This window comes from Aquarana catesbeiana, linkage group LG08, assembly GCF_042186555.1.
Source record: "Aquarana catesbeiana isolate 2022-GZ linkage group LG08, ASM4218655v1, whole genome shotgun sequence".
In the NCBI taxonomy this organism is placed as follows: Eukaryota; Metazoa; Chordata; class Amphibia; order Anura; family Ranidae; genus Aquarana; species Aquarana catesbeiana.
The window spans coordinates 164,296,781-164,323,975 of NC_133331.1; the positions used below are offsets into that span (position 1 = coordinate 164,296,781).

Genomic DNA, 27,195 nt, shown 5'->3' on the forward strand with positions numbered 1-27,195 from the left:
CTGCCAGTGCTCCAGGCTCCTCCTCTTAGGCAAGTGCCCCCACTGTATGTATATATATTACACACACACACACAGCAAAACAAAGTTGTATATCAATGACAAAACAAGGTCTTCCAGGTTATAATAACATCTTTATAATAAACGCTCACAACTCATTTTTGTTTCAAGATAAGGCACATAGGGCCCAAAATATAACATTCTGGAATTTTCCATTCTGCAGTTCAACAGACACATCCCAGTTAATAAAGTTCAATGCAAGGTAAAAGTTGAAGATCTAGATCTCATGTTTGATACTTGGATACTTTCTTAACAATTTGTTTACTTTGTCTGAAGGCAACAACTCTGTTGAAAGTTCTTGATGCAAACCCGCCTTTCGATCAGCCTGCAAAAAAAATTGTAACAAAGATATTAGAAAGATTGTTTTTCTAAAGCATTGAGGCTCCATGCACACTATGAGCAGAAAAAAACGTCAACGTCTTTAGCTTAAAACGTGGCATAAAAGACTCAAATTGAAAGCAGATTAGAGCTGCACAATTAATCGTTAAAAAATCGTGATCTCAATTCACCTCCCCTGACTATCTCTCTTGCAGATTCTTTAATATAAACAAATGGAGATACTTTATCTGCTCACTCAGTTGTCAAAAGAAAGCATCCGGGCATTCTGCCAAGTCTTTTAAATTGAAAGTTGTAACTAAGCTTCCTTCTTAGATCAAAGGGATAGAACTTCTGTGTAAATAAATAATCAGGCAGTCTGCCAAGTTTTCAACAACCTGTACATGCAGGAAGTTTAACCACTTAAAGTCTAAATCTTTTTCGACACTTCTTTCTTATGTTAAAATCAATATTTTTTGCTAGAAAATTACTTGGAACCCCTAACATTATATATATTTTAGCAGAGACCCTAGGGAATAAAATGGCAATTGCTGCAATATTTTATGTCACACTGTATTTGCCCAGCTGTATTTCAAATGCAATTTTTTGGGAAAAAATACACTTCAATGAATAAAAACAAAAAGTAAGGTTAGCCCAATTTTTTTTGTTTTAATGTGAAAGATGATGTTACGTCGCGAGAATCGTGATCCATCTTATAAGCAAAAAATTTGTGATTCTCATTTTAGCCAGAATCGTGCAGCTCTAAAGCATATTGTACAACGTTTAGGCGAGTCTATGAGAGTTTAAGACCATTTTGTTTATAGGTGTTTTTTGCACTACACTCCCCTCTGCAAACCCCAGGAAATGATGTACAGTGACAACACACTTTTTTTTTTATTTACTAAAAAAACGTTGAAACTTGACGTTCAGAAGAGATAAGAGGAGTTTAGGAGAGAGACTGACGTTTTTACAGCCCCTAAAACGCGATAGAGAAGGGTTTTTTTCCTGCCTCTGAACGTCCCTGACAGAAAACGCCTGTAGTAGCCATAATGTGCAAAGACGCATAGAACACAATAGAAGTGCTTCTAGAGGCAGGAGAAAAAAAAAACGTCAAACACCTGTAGAATCATCGTTTTTTTAACTCCAGTGTGCATGGAGCCTAAAGAGGTTTTCTCTAACAAACTAGTAAACAAAAAGTACATACTTTGAACAGAAAAGCAAAATAAAAGGTTCCCCTACTTTTTTGCATGAACAAGATTTGCCATTTTTCTCGAGTGGCTACCTTCCCACAATAAAACAATAGATAAATATAGGGGGAAAACACTGTGCTAAACTTCAAGGAAATGAAGGAAATAAAAGCCGCCAACACTCAAACAAACAAAGCCCAAAACAAATAATGTATAATAGTGTATAATAATGTGAGTATAAAGATGATAATAAATATATTCAAAAACCGTATTGTGAATACTGGGTGAACATCAAAAAGTAAACAATCGTATGATAAATGTGCATAAGCACAAATAAAAAATATTAAGTGAAAAAGTCCAAAAGTTTGAACTTCAAATTATGATGCAGAAAGAAAATCCACCGATGCTGTATACAGGAGGTGATCAGGTAGGTATGGAATCCACAATCCTCCACTGGCAAACACCACGAGTTTTGCTGAATCTGGATAGATGTACCCAAAGACTCCAATGGAAAAAGCATATGAAAAAAACAAGTAAAAAAAAAAAAAAATGTATATAAAAAGCAATGTGGGATACAGATATAATGCTAGCCCAGTATATCTGTATCCCACATTGCTTTTTATATACATTTTTTTTTTTTACTTGTGATCATTTTTTAATGTCATTTGATGTATGACATAATTGAATAAACCTACTTGGTTGATCTGCACTATTTGGAGTTTTTTTTCATATGCTTTTTTCCGTTGGAGTCTGTGAGGAGCTGCCTTTGGGTACAGCTATCCAGATTCAATTATACTCGTGGTATTTGCCAGTGGAGGATTGTGGATTCCATACCTACCTGATCACCTTCTGTATACAGATCCAGATCCTTTGGGATTCCAAGCCTTACTGACCCACTGTCGTATGACTCGTGTGTCCATCTCAGTTGGTAAGAGTATCCATCTACGTTTCTCTTAGAGTGACTACAGGCAACTTTTCTTTCACTTTATTGATTGGTGTCACTTCAAACAGGAAGGATTTCATTCATTCACTCTTCAGTTTTGGATTTTGGACTTTTTTCTGCATCATAATTTGAAGTTCAAACTTTTGGACTCACTTATTTTTTATTTGTGCTTATGCACATTTATCATACGATTGTTTACTTTTTGATGTTTATTCACCCAGTATTCACAATACGTTTTTTTGAATATATTATCATCTTTATACTTACATTATTATACACTATCCTTGCATTATTTGTTTTGGGACACAATAGAACAAGTCCAGCCCCTGCATACATGGCAAAATATGGTTGCACATGTTTTTAGTTTACATTTATAATAGGAAATAGTTAGGTAACCATATACACATATAAAGGGTTAAGTCTTTAGACAGCAACGGCATCCCCCATATTTTGGTCTTGATGGGATTTGGTCATCTTATTTAATAATAGCCTTACTGTCAATGTTTATAGTAGAAGTCCACCCTAACACTAAAATCCCTGCCTCTACAGACATCCATCATCTAACACTAACCTATCTAGCCACGTAAAGAAGAAATCGGTATACTACCTTTTTTGAAGCCAATCCGACCCGATTCCACATGGAGTTGTCAGCTGTGGCTTTGCTGTGGAGGTGGGTGCAGAAGGAGGCAGCCGACAACAGAAGCCCCATAGTAAGTGTATGGGCGATGTGACTCCCCATTCATTTCACAGCCGTTGTCAACTGTGTCCTCTGCAGAGCTGCCGCCACTGGAGACCGGATCGGATTAAATAAGGTATGTATAGCAATTTCTTCTTTACAGGGCTAGATAGGTTAGTGTTATTTCGTGGATGCCAGTAGATGCAGGGATTTTTGTGTTAAAGTGCAAGCCCACCCTAACAGTATCACCAGGCAACACCTGTAGTAACCTATACTTAAAACGTTCCGCTTTGTTGGGTTGAGAGAAAGTTATAGTGTGTAAAAAAAAAAAAAAAAAAAAAAAAAATTATTTTATATATATATATATATATATATATATATATATATATATATATATATATATATATATATATATATATATATATATATATATATATATATATATATATATATATATATATATATATATATATATATATACACACATACATATATATATATATATACACACACACGCATATACACAGCGCCTTGCAAAAGTATTCACCCCCTTGGCTTTTTACCTTTTTTATTACATACAGCCTTTAGTTCATGGTTTTTTTAATCTGAATTATATGTGATGGATCAGAACACAATAGTCTAAGTTAGTGAAGTAAAATTAGAAAATAAATAAATAAATAAATATACACACACACACACACACACACACACTGGAGATGGAAAGTATCCAGACCCCCTTAAAATTTTTCCTCATTAATGTACACACAGCACCCCATATTGACAGAAAAACACAGAATTGTTGACATTTTTGCAGATTTATTAAAAAAGAAAACCTGAAATATCACATGGTCCTAAGTATTCAGACCCTTTGCTGTGACATATTTAACTCAAGTGCTGTCCATTTCTTCTGATCATCCTTGAGATGGTTCTACACCTTCATTTGAATCCAGCTGTGTTTGATTATACTGATTGGACTTGATTAGGAAAGCCACACACCTGTCTATATAAAAGACCTTACAGCTCACAGTTCACGTCAGAGTAAATGAGAATCATGAGGTCAAAAGGAACTGCCTGAAGAGCTCAGAGACAGAATTGTGGCAAGGCACAGATCTGGCCAAACCAAAGATAACTGTGGCTGAGCTCCAGAGATGCAGTCAGGAGATGGGAGAAAGTTGTAGAAAGTCAACTATCACTGCAGCCCTCCACCAGTCGGGGCTTTATGGCAGAGTGGCCAGACGGAAGCCTCTCCTCAGTGCAAGACACATGAAAGCCCGCATGGAGTTTGCTAAAAAAACACCTGAAGGACTCCAAGATGGTGAGAAATAAGATTCTTTGGTCTGATGAGACCAAGGTAGAACTTTTTTGCCTTAATTCTAAGCGGTATGTGAGGAGAAAACCAGGCACTGCTCATCACCTGTCCAATACAGTCCCAACAGTGAAGCATGGTGGTGGCAGCATCATGCTTTGGGGGTGTTTTTCAGCTGCAGGGACAGGACAACTGGTTGCAATCGAGGGAAAGATGAATGCGGCCAAGTACAGGGATATCCTGGACTAAAACCTTCTCCAGAGTGCTCAGAACCTCAGACTGGGCCGAAGGTTTACCTTCCAACAAGACAATGACCCTAAGCACACAGCTAAAATAACGAAGGAGTGGCTTCACAACAACTCGGTGACTGTTCTTGAATGGCCAAGCCAGAGCCCTGACTTAAACCCAATTGAGCATCTCTGGAGAGACCTAAAAATGGCTGTTCACCAACGTTTACCATCCAACCTGACACAACTGGAGAGGATCTGCAAGGAGGAATGGCAGAGGATCCCCAAATCCAGGTGTGAAAAACTGAATCTTTCCCAAAAAGACTCATGGCTGTATTAGATCAAAAGGGTACTTCTACTAAATACTGAGCAAAGGGTCTGAATACTTAGGACCATGTGATATTTCAGTTTTTCTTTTTTAATAAATCTGCAAAAATGTCAACAATTCTGTGTTTTTCTGTCAATATGGGGTGCTGTGTGTACATTAATGAGGGAAAAAAATTTAACTTAACCACCTCAATACAGGGCACTTACACCCCCTTCCTGCCCAAGCCATTTTTCAGTTTTCAGCGCTGTCGCACTTTGAATGACAATTGCGCGGTCATGTTACACTGCACCCTAATTAAATTTTTATCATTTTTTCCCCACAAATAGAGCTTTCTTTTGGTGGTATTTGATCACCTCTGCGGTTTTTATTTATTGCGCTATAAACAAAAGAAGAGCGCCAATTTGAAAAAAAACACAATATTTTTTACTTTTTGCTATAATAAATATCCAATTTTTTTTTTTTTTTTAACAAATTTTTTCCTCAGTTTAGGCCAATATGTATTCTACATATTTTTGGTAAAAAAAATATACGATAAGCGTATATTGATTGGTTTGCGCAAAAGTTATAGTGTCTACAAAATAGGGGATAGATTTATAGCATTTTTATTATTTATTTATTTTTTACTAGTAATGGCGGCGATCTGCAATTTTTATTGTGACTGCGATATTGCAGCGGACACATCGGACACTTTTGACACATTTTTGGGACCATTCACATTTATACAGCGATCAATGCTATAAAATTGCATTGATTACTGTGTAAATGTGACTGGCAGGGAAGGGGTTAACACTAGGGGGCGCTCGAGGGGTTAATGTATGACCTAAGGAGGTGAGTCTAACTGTGGGGGGAGGGGACTGACTGGGGGAGGTGACCGATCGCTGTCCCTATGTACAAGGGACACGCCATCGGTCTCCTCTCCTCTCTGACAGGACGTGGATCTGTGTCTACATGCACAGATCCACGCTCCTGCTCTGTTACCCGGCAATCCCGAGCGACGCGCGCCCCCTAGTGGCTCGGGAGGGCGAGGACGTCATATGACGTCCTCCCAGAACAACAGAAGCCTTGTCCCGCCGTCATATGACGGTGGCTTAGTGGTTAAATGATTTTAGCAAATGACTGCAATATAACAGAGTTTAAAATGTAAGGGGGTCTGAATACTTTCCATCCCAACTTTGTGTATATATATATATATATATATATATATATATATATATATAATCTCAAAATTTTCAGAAATGAAAAACGGATAATTGGCATGTGCATATGTATTCACCCCCTTTATTACGAAGCCCATAAAAAGCTCTGGTGCAACCAATTACCTTCAGAAGTCACATAATTAGTGAAATATCAAAATCTTTGATGATCCCTAGGAGCACCATCAAATCTATCATAAACCAAATAGAAAGAACATGGCACAACAGCAAACCTGCCAAGAGATGGCTGCACACCAAAACTCACGAGCAAGAAGGGCATTAATTTAGAGTGGCAGCACAGAGACCTAAGGTAACCACAGCAGAGACTGGAGTATCTGTACATAAAACGACAATAAGCCGTATGCTCCATAGAGTTGGGCTTTATGGTGGGGTGGCCAGGAGGAAAGCCATTACTTTCAGCAAAAAACAAAATGGCACGTTTTGAGTTTGCGAAAAGGCATGTGGGAGACTCCCAACATGTACTGAGGAAGGTGCTCTGGTCTGATCAGACTAAAATTGAACCCTTTGGCCAAAGAAAACGCTATGTATGGCGCAAACCCAACACATCACATCACCCAAAGAACACCATCCCTACAGTGAAACATGGTGGTAGCAGCATCATGCTGTGGGGATGTTTTCAGCAGTCGGGACTGGGAAAGTGGTCAGTGTTGAGGGAAAGATGGATGGTGCTAAATACAGGAATACTCTTGAGCAAAACCTGTACTATTCTGTGTGTGAATTGAGGCTAAGACAGAGGTTCACCTTCCAGCAGGACAAGGACCTGAAACACACCGCTAAAGCAACACTTGAGTGGTTTAGGGGAAACATGTAAATGTGTTGGAATGGCCTAGTCAAAGTCCAGACCTCAATCTAATAGAAAATCTGTGGTCAGACTTAAAGATTGCTGTTCACAAGCACATACCATCCAACTTGAAGGAGCTGGAGCAGTTTTGCAAGGAGGAATGGGCAAAAATCTCAGTGGTAAGATGTGGAAAGCTCATAGAGACTTATCCAAAGCGACTTGGAGCTGTGATAGCCGCAAAAAGGTGGCTCTACAAAGTATTGACTTTAGGAATAGTTATGCACATTGACTTTTTCTGTTTTGTCTTATTTGTTGTTTGCATCCATAAAAAAAAAAAAAAAATAAATAATTATATATATATATATATATATATATATATATATATATATATATATATATATATATATATATATATATATATATATATATATATATATATATATATATATATATATATATATATATATATTTTCAAAGTTGTGGGCATGTTCTGTAAATTAAATGATGCAAATCCTCAAACAATCCATGTTAATTCCAGGTTGTGAGGCAACAAAACATGAAAAATCCCAAGGGGGGTTGAATACTTTTGCAAGGCACTGTACATCCATGCTGACATAATCCTTCTCCTCTTCCTCCAATGTGTTTGGCAAAAAAGGGGGCCTTGATAGGAAAGGCAGAAGTCCTCTTCCTCCTGCTGTTCTGCCTGAAGGGCCCGGTCCATGATTCCACAAAGAGTGTGCTCCAGCAGGAAGACTAGAGGGACAGCGTCACTGATGCACGCATTGTCGCGGTTCACCATCCTTGTGGCCTCCTCAAATGTTGACAGGATGGTGCATGCTTCCTTTATTAGAGTGAGCCGGTCCTTGTGCCATACGCACACAGGTACTCATTGATTGTCCTCTACTGCGTGTGCAGCAGCTGCAGCATTGCCAATGTTGAATTCCACCTGGTGGGCATGTCACAAATGAGGCGGTTGGTGGGCAGGTTGAATTCCCGTGGAATGTCAGCCAGCCGAGCACTGGCATTATATGAGCTCTGGAAATGGCAGGCCTCAGAAGATATTGTAAGCCTGGTTACCTGTTCAAGAAACGCTGCACCAAATTCAGGACATGTGCCAAGCATGGAACATGTGTCAAGTGTCCCTATCAGGGGGCGGAGAGAAGGTTGGTGCCATCGCTGCATACAACCATTCCTAGCTGAAACTGGCGTGGCATCAACCACCTCTGAGCCTGCCGCTGCAGAGCTGACAATCTCTGCCCCAGTGTGGCTCCTGTCCCCTAGACCAGTGGTTCTCAACTCCAGTCCTCAGGACCCACCAACAGGTCAGATTTTAAGTATTACCTTGGGGAGATGCAGACTAGAATACTGCAATCACTGAGCAGCAAGTGATATCACCTGTAATGTATTCAGCTATCTTGCAAACCTGGCCTGTTGGTGGGTCCTGAGGACTGGAGTTGAGAACCACTGCCCTAGACAGACCAACTGAAGCACCGCATGGCATCTTTTAGCCTGACTGCTTGTGTAGCCCCTCGAATGCTTACGGAGCACTGATAGTTCAGAGCACAATTCAGCAGAAGAGGAGGGGGTAGAGCAGACAGATGTGGCAGAATCACCACCAGCTTTTTGGAGGTGTGGTGGCGGAACAAGTTCCAGCACTGAACCCCATCCTGCATCCTTCCCAGTTGCCAGCAGAGTTACCCAGTGCGCCGTGAAGGAAATGTAATGTCCCTGACCATGTGTCAGCAGTAATGTGAACCTTGCTGCTGACCACCCTGTCCAACGAGGCCAAAACATTGCCTTCCACATGACGGTACAGAGCTGGAATGGCCTTACTTGAAAATACTTTTATTTTTGGAACCTTCCACTGTGGTACAGCACATTCCGCAAATTCACAAAAGGGGGCAGAGTCTACCAGATGAAAAGGCAGCAGTTGTAGTGCTAGCAACTTGGCCAAGCTAGCATTTAGACGCTGAGCATGTGGATGGCTGGGACAGTATTTTTTTTTTTTTACGGTTCAACAATCGGGGTAGAGAAATTTGCCCGGTGAAATCAACAGGTGGTGTGCTGCTAGCAGATTGGGTGCAAGTACCTGTGGCACCCATTGCTATACCATTATTCCGCTCAGTGGAGGTTTTTGAGAAGACTTGAGGTATAGTAGGGGTAGGGGATTCCAGATGAGGAGCAAGGATAAGTTTGCATTTTTTTTTAATGATGTTGGTCTTTCAGGTGCTGTTGCCAATGGACTGCATGGCAGGTCGTCATATGTCTCGTCAAGTATGTGGTGCCTAAGCGGCTGGTGTTCTGGCTGCACTTAATCCGCTTCAGACATCGATTGCAAACAGCACCACTGTGGTCTGCTGCAAGTGTTGAAAAAAGCCCACACCAATGAACTTTTGGAAGTCAGCAGAAACCTGAACCTGTGGAGCTCTGTGGTGTGATGCAATAGGGGGGCTGCCCTCAAGTCAGCCCCTGGAGGACATCCTGCCTCGTTGAAGTAGTGCCTCCACCTCACTTTCCTCCTCTGTTCTCTCAGGCACCCAAGTACAGTCAATGACCTCATCATCCCCTACTTCCTCGTCACTGGAGCAAACTTGGCAGTATGCTGCAGCTGGGGGAACATGACTAGCTTCTTGTCTGCCATTGGCACCCCCTCTCTCAAGGCTCACGTTACTCCCTTCCTCAACCTGGATACCAACATCGGATCATTCAAATGGCTGCGCATCCTCCAACAGCATGTAACTGAAACTATGATCGAATAATTCAGGCGACTCCTCCATGTAGGATGATGGGGCTATGGAAGGAGTAGCTGTGGACAAGGAGCTTGTTGAATAGGCTGCTTTGGCAGCTGCGGTGGAAGGCAAACTAGTATAAGCCTGATGAGGAAAGCTCCACTCCACCAACTCTTCTGCATGTTGTGACTTAAAGCGGGGGTCCACCTATCTATCGTTTTTTTTTTTTTTTTTTTTTTTGAGTTCATTCACAAAATTTTCTTCTCAGCATTACATACTCACATATTGTGTGTAATATGTCCACCTATGTCAGATTTTGTCGGAAAGAATAACTTATATTATTCACTGCAGGCGGTTTCCATCTTCATTGTGGGCATTTGAAGCCCACAAGCATTTATTTCCTGCATGTGGTGAATGCTGTGCTCCCAGCATTCACCGCTCGTTCCCGCACATGCTCAGTGGCATCCTGGGAAGCCTGAGACTAGCTCCCAGGAGTCTGGGAGAGGCTAGAAACACGCCTACTCCCACGGGAGGAGAACCCGGAAGTGCAAAGAATAGAAAAATAAAAAGGTAATTACGGCGATTTAAATTTTTTTAAACGGCATGTCAGCATCTAGGCAAGGAAGAGAATACATACAGATATTGTTCAAAATTTGGGTGGAACTCCGCTTTAACCACTTCAATACAGGGCACTTTCACACCTTCCTACCCAGGCCAATTTTCAGCTTTCAGTGCTGTCACTTTTTAAATGACAATTGCGCGGTCATGCTACACTGTACCCAAACTACATTTTGATCATTTTGATCCCACAAATAGAGCTTTCTTTTGGTAGTATTTGATCACCTCTGCGGTTTTTATTTTTTGCTAAATAAAAAAAAAAAAAAAAAAAGAAGACCAAAAATTTTGAAAAAAAGGTTTTCTGTGTTTTTGTTCTAAAATTCTGTAACTAAGTAAGTTTTCTCCATCACAGATGGGCACTGATAAGCTGCACTGATGGGCACTAATAAGGCGACACCGATGAGTTGGCACTGAGGATGGGCATTGATAGGTGGGTACTGATAGGCATCACTGGTGGCACTTTTCAGCTGTCTGGGCACTGATTGGCATTTCCCTGGTGGTCTAGGGTGGCATACCTGTTGGTCCTGGCGGCATCCTGTTGGTCCTGGGTGGGCATCCGAGGGGGGCTGAGCTGATAAACAATCAGCACAGATCCCCCCCGTCAGGAGAGCAGCCAATCGGCTCTCCTCGCGTCTGTCAGACATGAGTGAGGAAAAGCCAATCAACAGCTCTTCCTGGCTGACAGAGACTCTTTACCTTGATCGGAGTTGCGGTGTGCCAGACTGACACGTTGCAACACCAATCGCCACGATGCGTGCCCCCGATATCGGTCAGGATATCACAACCACTTTGCCGGCGTCATTTTGCTATATGCAGTGCGGCAAGTGGTTAATAACACAGCCAGCAGCGGGAAAACAAAAAAGGACAAGCGTACCCCACCTGCAGAGGATGCACCATGTCTGCAACCACAACTTTTCACTGGAGACACAGAGGCTGCTTGCCCTCTTTTAGTGGCCTGTGAGCGTCTGCCTCTCCTTGTTGGCCTTTTGGACATGATGGGGATTTTTTATTAAACTTTTGATTATAGAGTGTGGGGTGGAAATATGGTGCTTGGATGCAATACTTTTTTGCTTGGTGCACAATAAACCGTTTTATTAATGTTTTCTATTTTTTGTGGCAGATTTTTATAACTTATTATAGAGTGTGGGATGGAAATATGGTGCGTGGGTGCAATACTCTTGTGCTTAGTGCACCATAAATAGTTTTTTTTTAAGAAAGAAAATAAGGGTGCAGCAATAGTGAAGATTTTTTTTTACTGCCCACCCAGGATGCCAATCAGTGCCCAAAAGAGATGGCACTTTGCCCATCAGTGATGCCTGCCAGTGCCTCCTGATCAGTGCTGCCTAACAGTGCCATCCATAAGTGCCCAGTGCCACCTATCAGTACTAGTCAGTGCAGCCTCATCAGTGAAGAGGAAAAATTACTTATTTACAAAGTTTTTAACAGAAACAAAAGAAAAAAAATGGCTTTCCCAAATTTTCAGTCTTTCAGTCTTATTTGAAGCACAAAAAAATAAAAACCCCAGCAGTGATCAAATACCACCAAAGGAAAGCTCTATTTGTGTGTGTGTTACATAAAATGTAATTTGGGTACAATTTGCCTGGGCAGGGGAGTGCCCTGTATTGGAGTGGTTAATATAAAAAAAAAAAAAAAAAAAAAACTGGTCAGGAGCATGCTTTGGCCAATCAGCAGCCAAAGCACTGCGATCTCGCAGTTCAATATAGTGCACCTGGCGAACGTCCCACGAGCACCCCATTAGTTCATTCACACCTGTTATGCTGTAGGATATTTTTATATACAGTACATATTGTTAATGTGCCCCCCCCACACTTTCTATTTACCTACGGCTTTGCACACACCTCATTTAAAGCCCCAACTTCCTCTCTCCACCACTGCATGGGGATCAGAGAGAGAAATCGGAAGAGCTAGCCGGGTCACAGAGAGGATCTCCCGCTGTGACACAGCTTGGATCTAAAAAGCCGGCCGCTGTCAAACAAAGCTCCACCTCCTGAATTGGCTCCTATTATAGACAGCACACTGATTCAATTTACCCAGCAGTGGACCAGTGTGCTTGTCTATCATAGGAGCTGGTCCAGGAGGCGGGACTTTGACAGCGGCCAGAATTTCAGATCCAAGCTGTGTGATCTGGCCGGCTCTCCTCCCAAAAGTTTCCTGGTTGATCACTTCTGGAAGAGGCAGTGCAGTTTTTTTTTTTTTTTTACAAGGCATTTGGCTGGGTTCACACAACTGTCATCTTACTTAGCTCTGCGACATGGGTCCTACTTCCATCCGACTTGAATGAACAAGATACGATTTTGCTCCGACTTTGAGATAGACTGACTTGTCCTTGACCAATCAAAACAATCCCAGTGTGAGATAATCTCTTTTTACTGCTGCTGTAATCACCATGTCGGATGTCACAAGTTGGATGGTTAGGACAAGGATCCGACTTCAATGGGCTGAAGTAGGAACAAAGTCAGACCAAAGTAGTGCAGGAACCTTTCCAAAGTCGGGCCGACTTGTGTCAGACCAGTTAAAACGGCTCTCATAGGGAATCATTGATTTACACACGCCATGCGACATGGAGCGTATGTCGTACCAGTGTGAACCCAGCCTTAGGCCCCTTTCACACTTGTGCTACTCCAAAGTCACGTGATTTGGCCGCGATTTTAACAAGACAGTCATACGACTCTGGATCCGACTTTGCCCCACGACTTGAAGTATGACTTCAATGAGCTTTGATTACCAAAAAAATTAGGGGGAACTCCACGCCAATTTTTTTTTTTTTTTTGCGCCCCCCCCACCCCAAAGTACCTTGTCCCCATGTTGATGAGGACAAGGGCTTCTTCTCGACAACCCTGGCCATTGGATGTCGGGTCTGCTGGCGGGGGGGTTATCGGAACCTGGGAGCCCCCAGATCCCAGCCCCCCACCCTATGTGAATGAGTATGGGGTACATCGTACCCCTACCCATTCACCTGGGGGGAAAAAAAAAAAAAAAAAAAGTGTCAATAAAACACTAGACAGGTTTTTAAAGTAATTAGACAGCTCTGGGGGTCTTCTTCCGACTTCTCCGCTCTCTTCTCCCACCCTCTGGTGCCTTCTGCCGGGCTCCTCCACTATCTTCTTCCAGCTCTTTTACTAGCGTTGGCCCGGTCTTCTCCGTCGTCTTCCTATGTTGACACAACGCTCTCTCCTGCTGTAATGCAGTGTGTGCGGTGCACAACGATTTATATAGGCATGGGACGTGGTCACTGGGTGATGTCACCAGTGACCCCGCCCATTTATGACGTCACAGCCCGGGGCATATTGGGACTCGGATGTCATAAGGGGGCCGGGTCACCGGGTGACATCACCCGGTGCCCACGCCCATATAAATCGCTGCGCACCGCGCACACGGCATTACTGCGGGAGAGAGCGTTGGGTCAACATCAGAAGAGAAGAGGGAGGAAGACGACGGAGAAGACCAGGCCAACGCTAGTAAAAGAGCTGGAAGATAGCGGAAGAGCCTGGCAGAAGGCACCGGTGAGCGAAGAAGAGAGCGGAGAAGTCGGAAGAGAGCCCTGAAGTCAGAAAACCCCCGGAGCTGCCTAATAAATTACTTTAAAAACCTGTCTAGTTTTTTTTTTTTTACTGACACTTTTTCCCCCCCAGGTAAATGGGTAGGGGTACGATGTACCCCATACTCATTCACATAGAGTGGGGAGACGGGATCTGGGGGCCCCCATATTAAACAAGGACAACCAATAGCCAGGGTTTTCGGGAAGGGGCCCTTGTCATCAACATGGGGGCAAGGTGCTTTGGGGTGGGGGGGGCACAGGGCGCCCCCCTGCCCCAAAGCACTCACCCCCATGTTAAGGGCATGCGGCCTGGTACGGCTCAGGAAGGCGCTCGCTCGCCCCCACCCCCTTTCCTGACCAACCAGGCTGGTGCTCAGATTTTTTTTTTTTTTTTTTTTTAAGAAAAAAAAAAAAAAAAAAACACTTAATATTGGTGTGGATTTCCCCTTTATGCACAAGTCGCATGCCAAAGATCAGTTAATACGGAATCTGACTTTGAACAGAATTTTGAAAAAAAGTAGTGCAGGGACTACTTTGAAGTCGGCACGACTTAAAGTCGTGCCAATATGAATGGTAGTCGTTCAAAACCATGGAGAATGACTTGTCATGCGATTTTGCAGTCCAAAATCGTGGGACAAGTTGTATAAGTGTGAAAGGGGGCTTAGAGTGGCCTACATGCCCCCCCCCCCCCCCCGGCCCAGTCCAGCCCTGCTCTAAGCTTATTTCCACCCGCCTAATCCAAGCAATTTTTTGACGGCTGATGTACTAGATACGTGATCCTGCACAGGTATGGCGGCACATCCGCTCTGCCACCATACTCCTACGTGAGGCGGTCGGCAAGTGTTTAAAGTGTCGCTAAAGGTACATTAAAAAAAAAAAAAAAAAAATCTTCAATAAATGCTGTATAACAGGCTGTTCATAGTCACTATGAGAATTATTTTCTGTATTCTGACAAAAAAAAAAAAAAAGGGTTGATCCGGCTGCTCTCTATCTCCACCTTGTGTTCATGTCCTCAATTCAGGGATTTTGCAGCTGTGGTGGCAACTCTGCACATGCTCAGTTTTCAGTGAGTTGCTTTTATGCGCATTTCCTCTCTATCACATCTGAGCAGCCCATGTGACTATGCAGTCACATGTGGGCATATACACAGCCCACTGCCTTCCTCTATGTCCACTAACCAGCTAAACACAATGGAGGCAGGGTATTACAAGTAGATTGATGGAGGCTTCACCTCTCTCTTATTCTAAGACATGGGCTAGAGGGGCGTGAAAGCCTGTGACTGGCAGAAATCTGCCCACACCAGGTTTTTGAAAAAAAAAAAAAAAATTATATAAAGATTTGATTTCAAATATATATTTAAAAAAACAGTTTATGGATATTAATTTTTATTCCGCATTCCAAAGGCTTCCCCCCCTTTCTATTCTTCTGAACATGTGACCAGCAGAGGACTAGAAGCTCCCCCTGCTTAGGTTTCCCTGTAGACAGCCTGGAAAAGACCTGGGTCATCTGAAAGCTGAATATTGATTAGGAAAATGGTACTTTGAATTTTTTTTATTATTATTATTAAAATAAATTAGTGGCATTAACCACATACAGAAATAGAAGGGACAGTGTAAATTAAACAGTGTGCGTTTAGTATCACTTAAAGTGGAGGGCCACCCTGAAAAAAAAAAAAAAAATTCAAACTTACCTAAACCCTTGTTGCTAGGCAGTCTTCCTAATCTGCCTCTTCCTATTCCGTGGTGTGTTCTGCTCCTCGGTGAGCAGCCCCGTTGTCTTCTGGGAACTGTGTGTGTTCCCAGAACACTACGGGACCATTCACAGAGCGCCGCGTGCGCAGTAGGGAATTGGCAGTGAAGCCGCAAGGCCTGTTTCCCTTACTTAGGATGCCGGGACCCGAGAGCCGAGGGACGGGTCGGCCTCGGGCAGCTGACATCGCGGGCACCCAGGACAAGTAAGTACTTATTTAAAGTCAGCAGCTACAATGTTTGTAGCTGCTGACTTTTAATTTTTTTTTTTTTTTTTTTTTTTTGGGACGGAAGCCCGCTTTAAATCCTAGCCAAAACCTATTCTGACAATGGGTAACCACTTGAGCTCTTGAAGATTTTATCTCCTTCATGACCAGGCCATATTCTGCTATTCGGCACTGTGCTACTCTAATTGGCAATTCCCTGCTTTTCAGGAAAAGAAAAGCAATTGTTTGCTCTGTATAGAGCCGTGTGTGTTTATCAAAACAGGGCTCTAGGCTGTGATTCGACATAGCTGATCAGCAAGTCCCAGCCATGAATCATTGGCCAGAACCTGTTGACAAACTACCTCTGTGCCAAATCACAGGGGGCTCAAACCTGTGCCCGAAACCTGGAAATAGGCAGCAATACACCAGTAAGTTGCTGTGCCTGTAGCTGCTGACCTTATATGTACTGTGGTGGGTCGGCAGCCCAAATTCAGCCACAATAAACTTACCTGGGTTAAGGCAGTTAAAGATTACATACCCACAAAAGCAACCCCCCCCCCCAATCATATTAAAAAGGATTGATACAAGGCATCACCACGGAATGGCGCTGTGGGATACCAAGATGATTTAAATAAGTGCCACGTCCCTTACATTGGAGATAGAGATCATGATTAATCAGGATCTTTTTTTGGGTGTACGAGTTGTGCGTGGCATCTGTATCTAGGCAATCCTTACTTTGCAAAGTTTTTAAATCATCGTGTGCTTGGTTTTTCCATTTTTAATCAATTTATAATAAAAAAACATTTTTAAATTTTAACATTGTGCGTCACAGTGCCTATAAAGTCCAAGTACCAATTCTCTATTAACCCCCCTCATCATGCTGGCTTTATTCTACATACTCCATTTCTTAACCTGTAGCTGGGCCTTTTATAGGCACATTATAGAATAAATATCACAAATAACAAATATTAATGTAATAACAAATATCAAAGCAATATATTAAAACCACAAATTTCTTTATTAGACAAAAATAAAATCATGCATCATGGCTAATCCAACAGCATTCTGTAGTCCTTGAACTAATGAACTGCAATACAATATACCACTATTTGCTCCATGTTACATTATTTTTTATTAATATTATATTATTTATTAGAGCCCTTGCACACTGGGGCGGTTTGCAGGCGCTATTGCGCTAATAATAGCGCCTGCAAACCACCCCGAAAGTGCCGCTACTTTCATTCCAGTGTGCAAGCCCCGAGGGCTTGCACACTGGAGCGATGCGCTGGCAGGACGCTAAAAAAAGTCCTGCTAGCAGCATCTTCGGAGCGGTGAAGGAGCGGTGTGTATACCGCTCCTTTACCGCTCCTGCCCATTGAAATCAATGGGACGGCGCGGCTATACCGCCGGCAAAGCGCCTCTGCAGAGGAGCTTTGCGGTGGTTTTTAACCCTTTCTCGGCCGCTAGCGGGGGGTAAAACCGCCCCGCTAGCGGCCGCATACCGACGGTAATACGCCGCTAATAATAGCGGCGTTTTACCGCCGACGCTGCCCCCCGCCCCAGTGTGCAAGGGCTCTTATAGAAGACTTGCTTAAGAGTGGGCAGTGTTCATATGGAGAGATCCAACGTGTTTCATACACTTTTCTTCAGGGATACCTATAGTAAACTATATAGTGCAAGGGCAACACAGAACATTAGCCATGTATACTAAAAACGTATGAACTGACGACTTCACATGACCCACACTGACCAGATGGTCGCCAGAGTCTCTATGATCGTTCGGAGGCCGGGCGCAATGTTATGACATCACGCCCGGTCTCTGCATTCAAACAAACCATCGCCACCTCAGCTGGGAAGCCGAGATCTTTTTTTTTTTTTTTTTTATATTTCAGGCTTCCCAGCCTAGAGGTGAGATGTGGGGTCTTACTGACCCCATATCTTACTGTAAAGAGGACTGATCATGCCATATTCCTATTACAAGAGATGTTTAAATTCCTTGTAATAGGAATAAAAAAAGTGATCAAAAAATTTTTTTTAAAGCGCCCCTGTCCCCGTGTGCTCGCACGCAGAAGCGAGCGCATACGCAAGTCCCACCCACATATGAAAACTGTACAAACCACACGTGGGGTATGGCCGCGAACAATAGAGCGAGAGCAATAATTCTAGCCCTAGACCTCCTCTGTAACTCAAAACATGTAACCTAAGTACCGAAGTTTGTTTTGTTTTTTCTTTTAAAGCACAAAACTTTTTTTTTTCCCCACAAAAAACCCCCAAAACGCGTTAGACAATTGCTGCGCAAATACCATGCGCGATAAAAAGTTGCAACGACTGCCATTCTCTAGGGTTCTTTGCTAAAAAAAAAACAAAAAAAAAAACAAACCCACACACGCACACGTGTGTGTGTGTGTGTGTTTTTTTTAATAATGTTTGGGGGTTCTATGTAATTTTCTAGCAATAAAAATATGATTTTTACATGTAGGAGAGAAATGTCAGAATTGGCCTGGGCAAGTGGTTAAACTCCCTTCCTTGAAAAAGTATTTTCCCTATTGTCGGGTAACCAGTATGGCATTTGTAAATTGAAATCATATCCCCTCCCAAGTGTCTCTTCTCCAGAGAGAATAAGTTCAGTGCTCGTAACCTTTCTTCATAACCAATTATCCTCCAGACCCTTTATTAGCTTTGTTGCCCTTCTTTGTACTCGCTCCATTTCCAGTATATCCTTCCTGAGGACTGGTGCCCAAAACTGGACAGTATACTCTAGGTGAGGCCGGACCAGAGAGTCTTCTAGAGTTAGAGAATTATCGCTTTATCCCTGGAATGAATCCCCTTTTTAATGCATGCCAATATTCTGTTTGCTTTGTTAGCAGCAGTTTGGCATAGCATGCCATTGCTGAGCCTATCATCTACTAGCAAATACAGAGATTGAGCTGTTTACCCCATCCTCCAGGTTGTTTATGAACAAATTAAACAGGATTGGTCCCAGCACAGAACCCTGGGGGACCCCACTAGCCACCCCTGACCATTCTGAGTATTCCCCATTTATCACCACCCTCTGAACTCACCCTTGTAGCCAGTTTTCAATCCATGTACTCACCCTATGGTCTATGCCAACGGACCTTACTTTGTACAGTAAACGTTTATGGAGAACTGTGTCAAATGTTTTTGCAAAATCAAGATACACCACGTCTACGGGCCTTACTTTATCTAGATTGCAACTCACCTCCTCATAGAAGGTTAATAGATTGGTTTGGCAAGAACGATTCTTCATGAATCCATGCTGATTACCGCTAATGATACAGTTTTCATTACTAAAATTTTGTAATTTTAAATTTTGTAAAATGTTGTATATAGTCCCTCATCATCCCCTTGCATACTATTGATGTTAGGCTAACTGGTCTGTAATTCCCAGGGATGTATTTTGGCCCTTTTTTAAATATTGGTGCTACATTGGCTTTTCTCCAGTCAACTGGTACCATTCGTCAGTAGACTTTCAGTAAAAATTAGGAACAATGGTCTGGCAATTACTTGACTGAGTTCCCCAAGTACCCTCGGTGCAAGCCATCTGGTCCCAGTGATTTATTAATGTTAAGTTTCCCAAGTCTAATTCTGTTCTCTGTTAGCCATGTGGGTGCTTCCTGTGATGTGTCATAAGGACAAACAATGCAGTTTTGGTTACTGAAGCCCCCCCCGATTCCCTTGTGAAGACTGAGGAGAAAAATAAATTCGATACCTTCGCCATCTCCCCATCCTTTGTAACCAGATGTCCTTCCTCATTTTTTATAGGGCCAATATGGTCTGTCTTCGCTTTTTTTTTTTTCAAATTTTTTATTTAGTCAAAAAGACAAGACAGGGTTAACAAAATGAAGATAATCTAATCATAATATAATCTATAAACGCAGATGGTTATACACATTACAACAATTTGTACTAATACAGAAGAGGTGTGCTCATTGACAGGGATTAGATTTATCTAGGATTTTTTTTTTTTTTCTCAGCACAACAAACAGTCTGTCCTCCCTTTTTTACTGTTTGTTTATGTACTTAAAGAATTTTTGGGGATTTTTTTTTTTTGCTCTCCTCCACTATGTGTCTTTCGTGTTCTATCTTAGCCGCCCTAATTGCACCCTTACATGTCTTGTTGCATTCTTTGTAAAGTCTGAATGCTGATGATCCCTCAGCCTTGTATTTTTTTAAAGGCCTTCTCCTTTGCTTTTATATGCATTTTTACATTAGAGTTAAGCCATCCAAGACTTTTGTTCGCTCTTTTAAAATTTATTTCCCAATGAGATGCACTGGCTAATGCCCTCATTTAATATGCTCTTAAAGCATCTCTCCTCCGAGTTCTTTGTTTCTAAGATTTTAGATTTTAAGAATTTATATCTTCTAGCAAGGTTCGTAGTTTAGGGAAGTCGACTCTTGAAATTCAGTGTCTTTGTGTTCCCCTTGCATTTCCTATTTGTGTGATTTATACTGAAGCCAATTGACCTGTGATCACACACACACACACACACATCCTGGTTCTTGCTCTGTCTCGAGCGATCGCGGGTGCCCAGCGGTCAACGCGCCCGCCGGGCACTCGCACCACCTACAGTGTCTTAAAGGGCCAACTTACAGCTACGACGGCTCGCCCAGGGGAGCCAGTCTGCCGCAGTATAACTGCGGCAGCCGGTCGGGAACCAGTTAAGTCCCCTGTTTTTACTGCTGTCTTTGTTCCTATTGGGGAGACTTCTCTTCACTTGAAAATTTCCCCAAGGTGTGTTTTTATTGCTTTCTGTGTCTTCCTGTACCAATGACAATCAAATCCTCAAACCTGGACTGGTGTCATAGAGACGAAGTAGGAAATGTTCTCCAAGGGACGACAGACAGAATAAAAAAAAAAAAAAAAAAAAAAAAAACGAAGTTTACTACACTGTGGAAAGTAAATTTTTTTTAATGTTTTTGGATAGACTTACTAGTACATACATCTGTCAAACTGTTAGTGCACTCTATGACCCTATTGGGGAGATTCCACCTCGCTTCCTGTCCCTCTGATAGACAGAGGTTTTAAATTAGGTGCACCGAATGGAAATTTTGGTGTCGAAACCAAAAATGTTAAAAAAAAAACAAAAAAAAAAAAAAAAAACCACACACTACACCACACATACATACACACACATAATGACTTTTTAATTATCATCACAAATTTAAAGTCAGCCATCATCGCCAACTTTGGCGCAAGAAAAGCTCAAGAAAAATGCATCCCTTTAAATTCTATGTAGGTCTTCACATTGCTCAATTGCACGTCTATTGTGGTGTTAAGACTTCTGCTTGCTGCATTTTTGGTCAGGAAAAAAAAAAAAAAAAAAGAAGAAGGAAGAAGAAGCACCAAAAACGCTCTTTTCCATTGAAATGCAATGAAAATTCAGCAAGAACACATCAATAACACACCGGTTACATTTTTGAAGTGCCTTTCGAGTCACATGACCTATGAATAGCACACCATAAGTACAGTTACATTGTGGTAAAATCTAGTTTTAATCCTCCCAATGTTACTGAAAAAAAGGCAACACAGGGCAGCAATAAAAAGCTGGCAGAGGTTCTATGACTTTTAGCTGGAGTTGGGCTTATAGCATACTTTATGTATATCCAAAATATTTTTCTTTAGTTTTGGATAGAGCAAGGAACAGCAGGACACGTATCAGGTTGGCATTGCTTCTGGGTAGATTCACCCTCTTTTTGCCCTGGTGACCATTCTCACTGGAACAGAAAGTGATAGGAAACCTAATTTTGAGGGCCAGTTCACACTGCTGTGTGGTGTGAGATCGCATGTGATTCAGACCGCAAATCACATGCGATGTCCGTGCGATGCGATTTCAGCCATACAAGATACTATGGCTGAATTTGCATCGCATTCGGACCAAACTCGCATAGGACCTTTTTGCGATCTGCAAGCTGATTTAGGGGGTGTCATTGATAATTGACACTCCCAGCAGTTCGCATAGGACAGTGTGCACTGCCGCCAGGAGACATGCGATGCGGGAACCCGCAGTGGATTTGCAGGGTTCACGCATCGCAGCAGTGTAAACCAGCCCTTACTGCTAACAGAATAGGATATAAGGGTAGATATTCCAATAGGGAGAGTGAAAATTCTCTAATAGGGGAATTTCTCTCACTCGCTGTATCATTAAAGTGGTTGTAAACATGTAGCACCCTCTACCAATAGGTAGGTGCTAGTAATAGTTTTTTTTTACTAGGTACTGTCAGCACAGGCAAATTTAGGCAGGCCTATGCTGCAAGCTAGGCCTGTCTGTTTTGATCTGGGGGCTGGGAGTGGTCAGAGTAGCAGTGGGTGTTACCACCTGTGCTCCGGTTCTGAGGCACCTCCCCTGCTTCTAGGGAGAATGTTCTGGAAGAGGGGCTGGGCCTAGAATTGGAGTGGCAGGCAGCTCATGCAGGAGCCCTGACCAATCCCCAATTGGTATTGGCAGGGGGCGTGCCTCCTATATAAGCTGAGGTAACATGCCACTGGGAGAAGTTGGCTGAGTGAAATGAGCAATGGAATACTAGGCAGCAGCAGGAGGGCACCCATCGCAGGAGGAGGCCCAGGGAGAATCTGAAGGAACTTTGCGTCTACATGGTCATTGGCAGTGTCTTTCTCATCACACGGTCGGTGATAAAGAACTCCTGGAGCAGAGGGGCAGGTGAAGCTGTTGGAACGTATGGTCTGGTCAAGTTCCTCATCAAGGACTCAGGGCAGTGAAAAAAAAAAATATCATCGGTGAGTGTTACCACAGTGTAGGGCTGGATGTGCCAGGAAGTCTGTGAGGGAACTTTGCTTTTACACAGTCATTAGCAAAATCTTCATCATTTACGCAGTGAATGATGGGAAGTCCCAGATCAGAGGAGAGACTGTGGGGTTCTGTGTCAAATCGATGTGGCCTGAGGGCACAGAATTTGCAAGTTGGGCTGGCTGGGAACAGTAGTCCACCGTCCAGGAGAAAGCTTTTAAAATCTACTAGGCCTTCAGGGAGAGGTACTGCAGGCTTCAGGTCCAGTAGCAGCGAGCAAACAGAGCCTTCTTAAGGACTTGTTCAGAGCGGGTCCTTATGGCTCAGTAAAAGATGTGACATTACTTCAGTTCAGAATAAGTTTGTGCAGGAGGGGATCTTGAGGAGAAGCTTTGTGCAGGAGGAAAGAAGTTTCTGGGAACATCATTTCTACACGGTCAGAAGTGGCGTCCTCATTCTCTACATGGTACTGAATGAGGAATCCTTGGAAGCAAATAGACTGCGAGAGTAGAGCAGAGGAGGAGGAGCAACAGTCTGCATGGAGATGCAGGAGGGGAAACATTACCTTATGGATGCACATCATACCTTCTGGCTCTAAATATGTGCTAGTGTGTATATTTTCTAAAATATGAAGGCAATTAAAACATCATATGGGTATCCCATATACCCTTTTCCCCAACCAAGTTCTACCCCCCATAAAACAAAACAAAACCAGCAAAAGACTGTTCATTGTCTCTGCAAGTGATGTATGGAGTCTGGCAGCGGGGTGAATTGGTGGATTGTCTGTTACTAGTGGCAACTACACTGCTACAAAACCTTACAGATCACTTTTCGCTACAGGTGAGCATATAAGGCTTACTTGTGGTTACCCAGGATATCCCCTAAACCTGCACGGTTTAGGAGATATCGGCACATGCGCACTGAGTGTGCCGTTACCACGTGTATGCGTGGGAGTGACGTCATCGCGGCCCCAGCCAATCACTTCTGGATATTGCGGCTCCGGCGCTGTAACCCCCGGGAGTGATATCAGCCACCGGAGTGGTGTACGGGCACCGCAGTGAGGGCTTTGATCTCAGGTGAGTATTACATAATGAGCTAGTATGCTATGCATACTAGCTCATTATGCCTTTGTCTTGCAGGTGTTAGTTTTTTTTTAAAGTGGGTTTACAACCTCTTTAAAACAGGAAGCAAAGTCAAATCTTCCCAAAACAAAAAAACAATTGGCTATAAAAATAGATTCTGCAAGGCAAGTTGGGACATGTCGTTCACAAGCAATTTCAGCTTACTAAAATAAAATAGGAACCATTGGACAAGGCTGACTTTAGGAACAAAAAGGTAAAAACAAACAAACATTCTCTTGTAAATAGAAAGTTAAACACACACATTCAGAAAGAAGAAGGAAAAAAATAGCGTACCTGTGCTTTTGCCACACATTTATAAAAAATCTTGATTTCATTAGAACAGACTTTGTCATTGAAAGAATTTTCTTTCCAGCATGCCATCAACACGGACATCTCTCTTAGACAGGAAGCCTCTGTATGAGAGAAAAGAGAATAAAATCAGATACATCACACGCTCCTCTGCCTACATTCTCCTAGCTGTATATCTGCAGTGTGAGATGTAAAGCACTGTGCCTCTGACTGCTGGTATCAGAAGACTGGGAGGGATTTGCCGATGTCACTAATGTACGGCTCACACTTTTCCTTACTGGTGGCTCACATATGAGGAAGCAAATCTCTGCCTCTACCAAGACAGCCGCCTCCATACAGAGTGCAGAACAAGGCATAGTGTAACAGGGAAGAGTTGGCTGCAGAAAGACTAATCATTTGCCCTCTGCTGGCTGTTTTTAGGCACAGTTCCCAGAGTATATAATACCTCTAAATTATATATAAAACATTCTTTTCTAGTCTGAGTAGAGTGGCGGGGGTTAGAATCTAACCAGATCTTTAATACTGTGTCCCTGCTGGGGAGATGCACCCAATTTGTCCTGGTGACCAATGAAAGTGGGTCAAAAAGTGACAGCAATTCAAAAAGTTTACAGCTACCACGAGAACAAGAGGGTGAAATCACCCCATGGGAGCACCTACTCTAATGATAACAGTACTTACCAATCAATCCCTGTTTTGTCTTCACAGCAAGGAGTCAAAGTGGCTTTAAAGTGTAAATATTTTTTACTGTAAAGAATTCTTTGCATCGAGGTAAAAAATGTTTAGGCAGCCACATCCCACCCAACACCTCCCCTTTTATTTACCTGAGACCTCAATCCAGTGCCGTGCCATTGGCTCCCGTTGCTGTCAATCAAAGCCAGTGACAAAGGAGCGGGGGCAGGGCTGATTCCCACTTTCTTTGTCAACAAAAGTAAACAGTGAGGCCGGGGAGTGAACCGACATGAGTGTCCCTATAAAAAGCAGCTCCTCGGGGGGCACTCACCGGAGGGGAGGGGGGAGGAGTACTGAGTATAGGAGGGTTGGGGCATTCCATTGTACAGAGCAGCCAAGTAAAACCCATGTGTGTATACAGACTGGGGGGTTTTATACACAGACCAGGGGGTGTAGGGCAGACGGGAGGGGTTAGTATACACAGACAGGGGGTGTAGGGCAGACGGGAGGGGTTAGTATACACAGACAGGGGGTGTAGGGCAGACGGGGGTTAGTATACACAGACAGGGGGTGTAGGGCAGACGGGGGGTTAGTATACACAGACAGGGGGTGTAGGGCAGACAGGGGTTGTAGGCCAGACCTCAGTTATATACACAGACAGGGGGTGTAGGGCAGACAGGGGGTGTAGGGCAGACCTTGGTTATATACACAGTGTGGTTATATACAGACAGGGGGTGTAGGGCAGACGGGGGAGTTAGTATACACAGACAGGGGGGGTAGGGCAGACCTTGGTTATATACACAGTGAGGTTATATACAGACAGGGGGTGTAGGGCAGACAGATGGGTTAGTATACACAGACAGGGGGTGTAGGGCAGACGGGGGTTAGTATACACAGACAGGGGGTGTAGGGCAGACGGGGGGTTAGTATACACAGACAGGGGGTGTAGGGCAGACAGGGGTTGTAGGCCAGACCTCAGTTATATACACAGACAGGGGGTGTAGGGCAGACAGGGGGTGTAGGGCAGACCTTGGTTATATACACAGTGTGGTTATATACAGACAGGGGGTGTAGGGCAGACGGGGGAGTTAGTATACACAGACAGGGGGGGTAGGGCAGACCTTGGTTATATACACAGTGAGGTTATATACAGACAGGGGGTGTAGGGCAGACAGATGGGTTAGTATACACAGACAGGGGGTGTAGGGCAGACGGGGGGGTTGTATACAAAGACAGAGGGTATAAGACAGACCTCGGTTATATACACAGTGTGGTTACATACATACAGGGGGTGTAGGGTAGATGGGAGGTATTGGGCAGACAGGGGGGTGTAGGGCAGATTGGGGGGGGGGTTAGTATACACAGACAGGGGGTGTAGGACAGACCTCGGTTATATACACAGTGAGGTTATATACAGACAGGGGGTGTAGGGCAGACGGGGGAGTTGTATACACACAGGGGTTGTAGGGCAGACCTCGGTTATATACACACAGACAGGGGGTGTAGGGCAGACCTCGGTTATATACACACAGACAGGGGGTGTAGGGCAGACCTCGGTTATATACACACAGACAGGGGGTGTAGGGCAGACCTCGGTTATATACACACAGACAGGGGGTGTAGGGCAGACCTCGGTTATATACACACACACACAGACAGGGGGTGTAGGGCAGACCTCGGTTATATACACACAGGGGGTGTAGGGCAGACCTCGGTTATATACACACACAGGGGGTGTAGGGCAGACATCGGTTATATACACACACAGGGGGTGTAGGGCAGACCTCGGTTATATACACACAGGGGGTGTAGGGCAGACCTCGGTTATATACACACAGGGGGTGTAGGGCAGACCTCGGTTATATACACACAGGGGGTGTAGGGCAGACCTCGGTTATATACACACACAGGGGGTGTAGGACAGACCTCGGTTATATACACACACAGGGGGTGTAGGGCAGACCTCGGTTATATACACACAGGGGGTGTAGGGCAGACTTGCACCACGTCACACAGCCTCTCACCTGCGAGCTTCGTCTTCCGGTTGGATACCTGATCACTGAGCGCCAGCGGTAGTTTGGGCCTCAGGACCGGCTTCCCGAATCGCCGGCTCAGCAGTTTGGCCACCTTGGCCTGCAGTAAACCTGCCTCAGCTGCCATGACAATCAAGGACACCGCTGAGGATCATGGGAGGGGAAACCTACATAGCGCAGAGTCCCGCCCACTAACTACTTGTCGTCTAGTTCGAGAGGGATCTGGCTGCAGACTGGAGCTCCACGTTTGACAGGAAGCATGTGTCCTCCACTCCACTTTTTTTTTTTTTTCTTTTTTTTATTAGTTATTATTGAACTTTATTGTTACAAATAATGAATGGCTGGATCTGGAGCCCATACCTCCCAACTTTTTGATATGGGAATGAGGGACACCTATCAGCA

At 43.5% G+C, this 27,195-nt stretch overlaps 1 protein-coding gene across 1 annotated transcript; it reads right to left on the bottom strand.

Moving 5' to 3' along the window:
* Positions 1-111: 111 nt before the first annotated feature.
* CHCHD1 (coiled-coil-helix-coiled-coil-helix domain containing 1) lies at positions 112-27,003 on the bottom strand. The gene is made up of 3 exons (XM_073596672.1): positions 26,785-27,003; positions 24,077-24,195; positions 112-382 (listed from the first exon to the last, which is right to left on the bottom strand). The coding sequence occupies exons 1-3, from the start codon at positions 26,918-26,920 to the stop codon at positions 275-277; spliced, it is 363 nt and encodes a 120-aa protein (XP_073452773.1). The 5' UTR covers positions 26,921-27,003; the 3' UTR covers positions 112-274.
* Between the last annotated feature and the right edge of the window lie 192 nt (positions 27,004-27,195).